Below are 12,106 nucleotides of genomic sequence, written 5' to 3'. Positions count from 1 at the left end.
TGGGGAATGAACATGGTCGGCCCTTTCCCAGAAGCCCCAGGTGCGGTCAAATTCATAATAGTCGCGGTCGACTATTTTACCAAGTGGGTAGAGGCAAAGGCAGTTGCATCAACCACGTCAATCGTCGTCAAGAGATTCATATGGGAACAAATCATATGCCGTTTTGGCCTGCCGCTAAGAATCATCACCGACAATGGAACGAACTTCGCTGCAGACGACCTCGAACGATGGTTCAAAGAATTGCACATGGAACACACCTTCTCTTCGGTTGCGCACCCGCAAGGGAATGGTCAAGTAGAAGCAGTTAACAAAAGCATTGTCGATGGTATCAAGGCAAGGCTAGGCGAGAAAAGAAGGGGCTGGGTGGACGAGCTACCCATCATACTGTGGGCCCATAGAACAATGCCAAAAACAAGCAACGACGAGACACCGTTCAGCCTAGTTTATGGGTCAGAAGCAGTAATACCAGCAGAAATAGGATTTTCGTCCCCACGAATGCTCTCCATGAACTCAATCGACAACGAAGAAGAAAGGAGGATCAACCTGGACCTCCTAGAAGAAAGAAGAGAGATGCCGACAATCAACGAGGCGAAATACAAAACGAAGCTGGAGAAATATTATAACTCCATGGTCCGAGTCTGCACCTTTAACCCAGGGGATTACGTCCTAAGAGACAATGAGGCTTCAAACGCCGAGAAACCTGGAAAACTGGCTCCCAAATGGGAAGGCTCGTATGTTATAGACGCAGTGCTCGGAAAAGGTGCCTACAAGCTGCGCACCATCGATAACAAAGAGGTTCCACGAACTTGGAACGCTCAACAGCTGAGAAGATGTTATATGTAAAAGAGTCATGTAATTGAAGGGCTGAAACGCCGACACATTTATCGTAATACAAGAAGTGTTCGGCTATATTTATATTTTGCAAATTTCCTGTCATAACTGCATATATTACTTTGGGCGTACACGAAAACATCAATGGCTCGACCATAGGAAACGTTGTAGACCTCCAAGGCTCGTCACAACCAAGTGCACAGCCGGGTCAGAAACACAACCAAAGCCTACAAAATGCCAAAACAAAACTTCGTGCCCACACTAACACGAAAACATCGATAGCAAGGTAAATAGACATTGTAATGCTTCCAATGCTGAACACAGCTGAGCCCACACAATAACCTGCAACTCGATCACTTCGTAGTCACAAGCCCACTCGCGCACAAATACGACAGAACAAACGTTGTAATTAACACAACAAAACCTGTCAGCGCCATCATTCATTCATGACACCTAATCAAAGTAATTTTACATACACATATTATGACAATAACAAAATTCGTGTGAAACAAAGGTAAATATTAACATAACAAACATCAGGCATGATCAGTTGTTCACAAACATAACAGGTAAAGCAGAAATTAAAATTGTTCACAAGTCACCAAAAAAATTACAAGGTCGTCTAAGGCCATACGCGGCACGCAGGCCATGCTTTTTTACCCTTGATGGCTAGTACCAGCACCTCCCGCAGCACCTACTCCATCCCCGAGAGCCTTTTTTAACAAGGCAACACCATCAACCTTCCTAGCTAATTTCTCCGCAGCCTTAACAACGGCAAACTCCAGGGACGAAAACTCCTTACGCTTCGCTGCATACTTGCCATCACAATCTTCTTTGAAAAGCTCGAAGTGATAGTCTTTTTCATTATTAACAACCGCAGCCCTGCCCTCAGAGTAGCCATACTTCCGACCACTATTGTATCCCGCTTGACCCAACTCATACATATACGTGGCAAGTTCAGGAGAGTTCACAATACGGTCAGCAAGCTACAAACAAGCAAATGGCAACATAAGAGGGATTGTCAAAACACGCAAAAAGCAAACATAAATGAAGGAAGTTACCAAAGGTACTGCGCGCGTCAACAACCACCTACAATCAGCAGATATCTCCTCAACAAGGCCATCAGAAGCTGCACATTCAGAAGTTTTTTCCTCAAGAAGCTTTCCAGTGGCCTCACACTCGGAGACCTTTTGCTTAACGAGGAGCTCCAACTTGTCGATGCGGGCGACATACTCTTTCTCCTTCTTCTCAAACGCAGTACGCGCCTGATGGGCTTCATTAGCAAGCTCCGTTTTCTCACCAGATAACCGAATAATCGCTTCATGCTGAGATTGCATCTCAGCGTTAGTGCGTTCGCAGGCAGCTTCCCAATCCTTTTGCTTCTGAATGTTGACCTGTTTTTCTTGCTCGAACTTCCGTTCAGCATCAGCAACCCTCCACAACAAACCTTTCTTCTCGGCGTTAAATTTCTCCTTCTCCTCAGCAAACGCCTTCTGTGCATTGTCAAATTCAGCTGTCTCTTCTCCCATCAACCTCCATTCACGCACAATCTCTTGAGAAGTGGAAAAATAGTTAACCCCAAGGCGCACATGATCATCTAACAACTCAAACCGATTGCGCCTCTTTTGAAACATCCTCTCAGCAGGGGGGAGAGATAGCGAGAAGAAATCATGACAGTTACCTACATTGTTCATACTGGAACCCTGGGTCAAATTTCAGTGGGGAACATGTGGTAAATCATCACAAGCAGGATTGTGAGTATCCCAGGAATTAGCATGAACATGCTCAAACTGCGGGCTACGAACAAGACCAGAAGTAGCATATCACCACCTGGGGCGCGCTTGGTATAGATAGTCTGGCGCAGGGTAGCGTCACTGGATTCCACCTCGGTCTCCACATCCTTACCCCTATCACTAACACCTTCACTACCTGCGCTACCACCAGCACCGACAACACCTGCAACATCGCCACCACCTTCACCTACGTTCTCCGCAACCGCTTCATCTTCATTCTTTTTCTTCTCAGGATCATCACGAGGAGGGGCCAGACCAATCGTCCTCGATGGAGGAGACTGTGGAGGAGTGATTTGTGAAACGTCCACTCTACGAGGCCCCTTGCCAGACTTGACTCCTGTCACAAAACAACCACAACAATCAAATATAATTCAAAGAAACATGAAAGAAGTATACAACTATAAAATCATTACCAGTAGGGGCAGAAGCAGCAAATATCTCCTCCAAGAGATTCCCGCGGCCTCCACTAAAAATACCCATATCTATTTCAGACTCGGAAGGTGCAGGAGGGGCTTCCTTATGGATTTTAGCCTTTTTCGAAGCAAGAAGAGCAGCCGCCTGCTCGTCAAGTTTGTGTTTCTTATCTTCAAGGGATTTTTTCCTCATATGCTCTGACAAGGTAGCGTGGTCATCTGGATCAGACCCGCGTGGTTTATCCCCACTCCTAAACCAGACAACGTATCAGATACGACTACATAATCTAGAAAAGGAAGAGTAGAGGGTCGTTCACGAAAAATACCAGTTCTTTCACCCTCAACCCTCTTCTCCCCTTTCTCAGGCTTATCAGCTTTTGTCTTTTTCCTTGTCTCCACCTGAGAAGAAGGAGCAACAGGAATCTCTGGATCATCACCAACAACCTCATGAGCAGGCTCATTACCAGCAGCCTGCGTAGTACCTGCACGCGCGCAACGCGAAGTTAGACCTTCAAAAGACCTATCAGAACTTCCACTCGAGAGAACAACAACTTCCTCTCGAATAGGATCAATAGGGTCATCTTCATCATCTTCACCTAAGGCAACATTTGCATATCTAGTAAAACTCTCATCAGATGGGTGCAAAAAACGGCCTCGAATTTGGTTTAACCAAGTCGGTTTTCCATCTTCTTGGATAGCCTCAACCATGGCACCCGCAGCATTCGGGTCCAGAACATTTATCAGACTCTATCCAACGGCAAAAAACAAAAGAATAAGGAAGAACGCACAAAAAACAAGATAATTCAAAAACACTTCGAAGAAATCACATACATTTGCCTTGATAACCGTAAACAGGTACACCCAAAGGGTTCTTCGGTACCCACAGCAAACTCATTCCAGCACTGACTAAGGCCATCTCCTTCAACTGGGAAATAGCAGTTGCTTTGTCTGTCAGCTTCTTATACAAACCTTGTTCAGCAAAACCCACCAAAACGTCCACCTTCGCGATCCCTTCACTAACCGACCGGTAATGCATGTCCACCGGAATAACACCGCGACGAATGTAGAAAAACTTTTGTTTCCAATCGTGCAAGCTCTTCAAAGGCACGGAGCAAACGGGAGCAACACCTGTCCGGGCGTTGAAGGAATAGAAGCCATTAATGTAAGTAACACTATAGAAGACGTTGAACATCTCAAATGTCGGATCGATACGATGGGCTCTACAAACAAACTCAAAGTGAGTAATACGCGGAAGCCCAATCGCGTTAATTTGAGAAATGTGAAGCCCGTAATTCCTCAACACCGAGGCGGTAAACTTGGTAATGGGAAGCCTGAAGTTACCCTCCCGGAAGAATGCAGCATACAAGGTTAGGTAACCCGGAGGTGCATCCATAGTGGTAGAACCAGAGGTCGGATATTTGGCTCCCCACTCAGGACGAAAACCCATCTCTCTCACAAGATTATGGAACTCCTCTTCCTTCCACCCTATAACTGCCTGGTCAGGACCAGGGGGAGCTCTCCCTTTATTCTTCCTTTTCTTCTGGGAAGGATTTGCACCAAACATAATAAAGACGAGATGAAGTTAAACGAAAATGTTCAAGTAAAGAAAGAAGAAAGGATGAAGGAGATGAAGAGAACCAAACTCGAAATTTTTGAAAAGTGAGAAGTGAAAGAGAAACCGCCTCATATTTATACCCGTTGCATTTAATGCGATGGGTAGTGGGCCGTCAGGATCCAGAAAAAGCAACCAATAGGGGAAGAACACGTCAGAGGAGAGAGAAGACGCCACCTCTTTTTTCGGGAGCGTGGGCAACACACGCCTAGAAAACCGGAATAAAGTAACTGACACAATGACAAAGGCAACTGTTTACCTCCGATAAGACAGGAGTCACCAGACAGTTACATCAGCTGTCCCCTCCCAAGACAACAAAACTTCCCTTAGAAGGAAACAACAAAGTGCCATGCGCCTTGCGCCACGCGTCCACTTGGCTCAACTTTTTCAAAGTTGCCAAGACCCATGCGCCATGCGTCCATTTGGCTCAACTTTTTCAAAGTTGCCAAGACCCATGCGCCATGCGTCCATTTGGCTCAACTTTTCAAAATTGCCAAGACCCATGCGCCATGCGTCCACTTGGCTAAACTTTTTCAAAGTTGTCAAGACCCATGCGCCATGCGTCCACTTGGCTCAACTTTTTCAAGTTGCCAAGACCCATGCGTCCACTTGGCTCAACTTTTTCAAAGTTGCCAAGACCCATGCGGCGTGCGTCCATTTGGCTCAACTTTTCAAGTTGCGAAACTCCACACGCCATACAAACCACCGTAAAAACCACTACCCTTATAAGTCCAGAATCCCTCCTAGACGATCAACTCAACTAGAAAGCACACTGGACTGGGGGGACTTGAAGAGGTATAGTCCCAATTCCCTGCCTACATGGCAGGGACCACACCACCTTTTGAGCATACATGGCGCCCACATCAGCAAAGCAATCCAGAAGCTTCCAGAAACTTCTGGAAGACGCCGAGGTTGCACCAAAGATGCTCCATCCGACCAAAAGGACAACACGTGTCACCAGTAGCAGGACGACACACAGGCCTGCGACAAATCAGGGGGCAGAGCTGACAACGCCAATACAAGGTTTCCAGCATGGACAAACATAAGCGCGCCACGTGTACCACTACACTGGCTATGACAGAGCAGACCAAGAGGATATTCCCCTTGGTCGGACAGCTGGCGCGCAACCACAGCTGGCATAGCTGCTCCTCCCTTCTTCACCCTTCGGCTATAAATAGGACCCTTCATCATTCAGGTTAAAGATCTTACTCTCCTCATTCACTCTACACACACACACACTGTTTTATTCTCTCAGAACAGTACTTATTCTCACGCCGGAGCCTGGTTAAGAGGGAAACCCCCCCATCTCCCCCTCTTAACGAGACTAGCGGTGGTTACTGTTTTGCAGGATCCAAGCTATTCCCACGAGTAGGAAAAGAGGTTGAACCCACAGAAGAAATAACCCCCATCGGTTAACCTTAGTGTTAATCGGTGTTTCATCAAGTATAGAATTAAATAAAGGGGTATGTGTAAAATAAGGGGTATGTCATCTTGTTTTTGTGTTAAATAAAGGGGCATGTGTGTCAAACAAAGGGGTATATGTTGTACATGTTTAAAGGGGTATGTGTGTAGTGTGTTAAACAAAGGGGTATGTGTGTTAAACAAAGGGGTATATGTTGTACATGTTTAAAGGGGTATGTGTGTTAAACAAAGGGGTATATGTTGTACATGTTTAAAGGGGTATGTGTGTTAAACAAAGGGGCATGTCATGTTGCTTGTGTGTTGAATAAAGAGGCATGTGTGTGAAACAAAAGGGTACATGTTGCTAATTGTATAAGAGTATATAATGAAGTAGTAGTCTAGGTTTTAAAATTACAACTTTAATTAATCGATCATCGCATATTCGCATTTCTCCTGCCCAATGATATATTCTTGTATATCATTGATTCATTGTACTTGACACTTCTATCTCTCTCTGATTCTCTACAACTCTTTTTCATAGGTTGCGCTTAATCTAGTTTTACAACATATTTTTATCATCGCGAAAGTCACAACGATCAAAGTTGATAGCAAATTATTTGTTACAGCCTTTTTAATATATGTTCAATCAAATCATTATATTAAGAGTTAAATGCTTGGTTCGTTCCTGTGGTTTTCAAAAATTGCAGACTTGGTTCTAGTGGTTTACTAATTACACGCTTGGTCCCAAAACTTGTAAAAAATGCACTCGGTTGGTCTCTAGCCCTAACATCAGTTAAATTTTCAGTTAAGTCCATGTTAAATGACCAAAATACCCTTGCTTATTAACTCTCTTTATAATCCCTCATTACTAATTACAAGTTGCCATCCCTCATCATCACCAACTCCATTGTTATTCCTCCAAGATCTCTCTCACATCATTCACATCGATTTCTTTATTATTGACACCTGTTTAGCTTCACATACCTGATTTCTGATTGACGAGATCTTGTTTAAGCTTTTTCTCACTAAAAATCCTCAAACACTTACGAAATCTTCAACGCTGCTGAATTATTGGATAATGATGACAGTTTTGGGGGATGTATAACTACTGAAGAATGGATTGTTGAACATGATGCAGGGTTTGATTGTAGCGGTGAGATTGTGGTGGTCTGTTGGACCGAACCAGGATCAGATCTTGAGCGACTTTCTACTACTCCCCTTAGCTTGTGTTGCCACTTCATGCATGGCCGAATCAAATGTTTTATAGGAGACGTCGTGATTGAGGGATGTCGTGGTTCCATTTTGAACCAGCTGAGCTGACTACTCAAGCCCAAAATCGGTGTTGGATGTAGTGACCGAAGGTGCAGGCGGTGTTTCGAGGGCTGAGATTGTGAGCCGCCACATCCAATTTTGGGTTACGTTTGAAGTCAAACTCCCCTAAATCAAGTTGAAGTCTGGAGCATCGGATTTCGATTCCATACAAATGATAACTGAGGTGGGTTTTAATTAGGATTGAAATTAGGGGTTTTTGATATGGGTTTTGAAACTGGGGAGAGGTTGTGGGCTGTGTTGTGCTAGTCGGCTGATGGTGGTGAACCAGTGGTGGCGGTGGTTAGGTGGTGGTGGTGTCACTAGATGGTGGCAGGTGGAGTGGTGGTTGATAGGGAAAGGAAGAGATGAGAAAGAGGTTGAAGAAGATGAGTTCTTTATATATATTTTTTTTATTTCTTTTAATTATTCAGGGGTAATATAGTCATTTCACACATAGTTAACTGAGAAATTTAACTGATGTTAGGGCTGGGGACCAACCGAGTGCATTTTTGACAAGTTTTGGGACCAAGCATGTAATTAGTAAACCACTAGAACCAAGTCTGCAATTTTTGAAAACCACAGGGACTAACCAAGCATTTAACTCTTATATTAATAGTTACCAACTTTTCAATGTAGTACATTTGACATCATCGGTTGTACCTATGATACATCGCAAAGTTTATTTTATCATTTATTTATTCTTTTAATCCATTTTTTTTTATCTTTTACAATTTAATCTTTACACTTTTTCGCTTTCAACTTTCGTCCTCTATACTTTTTACCTTTTACACACTTTTCGCTTCACATTTCAGTTTAAATTTTGCAAGATAATATGCCGCATCATACGCACGTCTGTGGTTCATAAAAACTACCTTTTACACATTTTTAGCTTCACATTTCAATTTTAATTTTGCGACATTTCAATTTAAATTTTGCGAGTCAACACGCCGCAACATACTCGCGTGTGTGGTTTAACGTTTTGATGTCTATTTTTCCCGTTTAACGGCTCTGTCACAACACATGGGTCGTAGATCGACTTAATTATCGTTTTCTATTCTGTTACGTTTCGCATGTGTGGTTTAACTTTTTTACGTCTACTTTTCGCTCGGTTTTTTAATTTTCGTTTTTATACCAATGTTTTCGGTATTAGTGCTTGCTGACGGTGGTACATCGATCCTACTTGACACGGTTCTATGTCCTTGCCCCAACCCAAGAACTAAATGTTTTTTTTTTCATGAAGTCTGAATGAATATAGTGTCTGCTACTAATTTGCGCATAGGGTCTAATTGGCCGGTTGCTTTAACCTTTTTTTTTTTTTTTTTTTTTTTTTTTTTTTTGATGAAAAGACGCTACAAAAAAGCTTTTGGAACCCGCTGCAAAAAGGTTGTGCAGGTTGTGAGTATTATAACATTATATTCATTTTTAAATTAAATGAAGCAAAGGACCTATGGTATCGGCAAATGTTTATCACGCGTTAAAAATAATAATATATAAGTTAAGAATTAAAATTGCCGTTTTAAAATAATGGTAACTTTATATTAGTTTATTCAAATCATATACATGTGAAATGGTCTAATATATACGGGTAACAAGATTTAGTAACAAACGTACAATTTGGAGGATGATTCTTTGTTTAAAAAGTTGGTTTTGCAATAGGTTTTGGTTTTTAAAAGCTTAAAAAAATATAAACATGTACATATGTTTTTGTTATGTTACAAACAGGGGCGGACTTATGTATGAACATCGGGTTCCCAGGAACCCATTTGGTTTTCAATTTTTAGTGTAAATGTATAAGACAAACTGAAAAGGAACCCATAAGTAAAATATTGGAGGAACCCATAACACAAATCTTCTAGTGTTCCACTGGTTAAATGCGTGCCTCTTTTCCCAGGCACCTCTGGTTTGAATCTTGCATAAGCCATTTTCTTGCGTTTTTTTTCGATTTTTCCATACTAAGAGTCTTTATTACATATTTACCCAAATCTTAAAATTAATTACATATTTCCCCCCTTTTCTTGTGAAATTACCCAATTACCCTTTTTGTAATATAAATATTTGATCCTTATGATACTGTGAAGTGTGAAACTAATGAATCTGATGAAAGTGAACGATTGGAAAAGTTAATAGAAAGTGATTACTTGTATGCATTTAAATAGAACGAATGGCTTAGAGAACTAATTTGCACTTCCAAAGAAACAGAGGAAAAGATTGGCTACAAGCATGTGATCAAAATTGATTTTTTGAATTTTGAGTGATGAGATGAATGTTTACAAGGGAGTGCAAATTAGTTGCTCAGTTTAGATCAGTAGATTGGTATGCTAATCGTCCGTTAGTGTAATATTTGTGTTTAACTTCAAGGTTATTGTAGGTCGATAAAAAGATGGGAGATTGGGTGTTAAATCAAAACTTATTTTAGGTCGATTAAAGATGGGAGATTGGGTGTTAAATCAAATACTTATCAGTTAGCTATTAATAAAAATGATAAATATTAATTATGTATTAGTTATAAGTTCATTAAGGATTGGTCGATAAAAATATGTAATTGATTTTAAAGATTGGGTAAATATGTAATTAATGATCTCAGGAAGGGGATATGTGTAAATCACCCTTTAATTTAATGGAACCCTTATTAGTAGAGAGTAATCAAAAGATGAAAACTCGTAGGGATCATAGAGAGTAATGCAACGTTTTCAAAAGATGAAAACTCGTAGGGATCAACTTTAGGTAGTTTTTTTATCTGTAGACCACCGTATTTTATATTACGCGTTTTTAAATTTCTAACGACGATGTTCTTTTTATTATTGTATTGTACTTTTATTATGTGATGAGCCTTACCCGATCCGAACTGTCGAATTAACCCGAAATTTTTTATGTTCGGTCATATGAAATTGGAGCATCTAGAAAAGTGAACCCAGTAGAAAAAATTCCTGGATCCGCCACTGGTTACAAATGTAGGCAAAAGATCAAATACAAATAATATTAACATACTAAACATACAAATTGAAGGAAAACTCAAAAAGACAAGGTGACATTTTTGTAATTACCACCAACTATCAAAGTTACTATACAAATGTGAACTCAACCAAAAATACCTAAAAAACACAATTTTTTTAAACATTTTTTATTAAAAAATCGCTACATTTTGTTAGCAAAAAAAAAAAATTGCTGCTACTAAAAGTAGCGATTTTTTAATAAAAAATGTTAAAAAAAATAAAATAATTTGTGTGTTTTTTTATTTTTTTAGATTTTTTGGGGGTTTAGTTTTTAGCATTTTAGCTTGGGTGGGGAGGGGGGAGGGGGGTGTTAGGTTTTTTTTTGGGGGGAGGGGGTTTAGGTTTTTTTTTTTTTTTTTTTTTTTTTTTTTTTTGGGGGGGGGGGTGGGGAGGGGGGGTTAGGTTTTTTTAGGTGCTTTAGGTATATTTGTAGAGTAACTTTGATAGTTATTGATAATTACAAAAATGCCACATTGTCTTTTTGAGTTTTCCTTCAATTTGTATGTTTAATATGTTAAGATTATTTGTACAAGAACTTTACCCTACAAATGTATCTTTTGGGTTTTCTTTTCCGTTTCCGGTAGCATGTGCCAGCAAGCACCGGGGTGAACTAGATTGATATTTATTGAATTCCCCTTACCTCCCCGCGACAACACGCGGTTTGAATAATTTAGTTATCATACAAATCTTCTATACTGTATAATAAAAGAAATCTGAAGAGATATGGTCCCAAGCAGGGGCGCAACTTCCTTGGGGCGGGAGGGGGTGCCAGTGGCGGATCTAGAAAATTACTAAAGGGGCAACTTTTCAAAAAAAAATTAACGTACTTCATACAATGTAAACAAAACAACGATAGTAGCTCGGTAATAAATAAATTTAAACACATACCTAAATGATTTCTCCTCTTCAGTTTTTGAAAGCTTGAAACCGAGCCATGACATCCTCTTCTTTTACTTTACAAAAACTTTCTTTCTTGACCGCAAAAATTAGAGCATTGTTTAAATACTCATCACCCATCTTATTGCGTAAATCCGTCTTGATAAGCTTCATTTTAGAAACATCTTTCAACGGTTGCGGTTGCAACCGATAAAACCAGTGCTAGCTTCAATGTTCGATAAACCAAAGGAAAAGTTTCATTTTTTCCGGTTTCCACCATTACATGAGCAAGGTCACTCAATCCAGTCAAATTTGCAAATTTATCATCTTCCTTTAAAGTGTGATAAAATGTCGAAAGATCACCCGCAAGACACCCTCTTTCTTCTTTATTAAAGTCATTCGGATACATCTCAGAAAACTTCACTATCTTAAATATGTCAAATTTAGCAAATGAATTACAAGGATTTAAACCCGACATATTTTCTATCAAACTAGTTGAGACCTCACTAAATCGGCTTCCAAGTTCTTGAAGTTGCATATCCAAAACCGTATTAAAAACCTCAACTTCAAAATGATGTCGGTTAGTAATGACATACTTTCGGTTTCTTTGATTACCATAACTTTCCGCCATATCTAACATCTTAATGTTGTTTTTTTTAAAAAAGACGTTATGTTTGCCAACATCTTTTCAAACCCACTTTGTCTTAGATGATTCAAAGCTCGTTTTGTCCCGCTTATCAAATGAGATGCTTCTAACAAGTCTTGACTCTATTTTTGAAGATGTTTTGATAGAGCATTTGTGATGCTTAAAATATCGTTCAACAAGTGTGTGTAAAACACAAATTCAAGACTCTCAAAATATGATAGAAAACCTGA

The 12,106-nt window shown here is 40.4% G+C and overlaps 1 protein-coding gene across 1 annotated transcript; it reads right to left on the bottom strand.

Annotated features, from left to right (window-relative positions):
• Positions 1–11,405: 11,405 nt before the first annotated feature.
• LOC110943807 lies at positions 11,406–11,861 on the bottom strand. The gene has a single exon (XM_022185539.1). The coding sequence runs from the start codon at positions 11,859–11,861 to the stop codon at positions 11,406–11,408; it is 456 nt and encodes a 151-aa protein (XP_022041231.1).
• Between the last annotated feature and the right edge of the window lie 245 nt (positions 11,862–12,106).

This window comes from Helianthus annuus, chromosome 5 (genome assembly GCF_002127325.2).
Source record: "Helianthus annuus cultivar XRQ/B chromosome 5, HanXRQr2.0-SUNRISE, whole genome shotgun sequence".
Lineage (NCBI taxonomy): Eukaryota > Viridiplantae > Streptophyta > Magnoliopsida > Asterales > Asteraceae > Helianthus > Helianthus annuus.
Note: the sequence above shows the minus strand (reverse complement) of the source record. Positions and strands in the feature narration are given on the sequence as shown.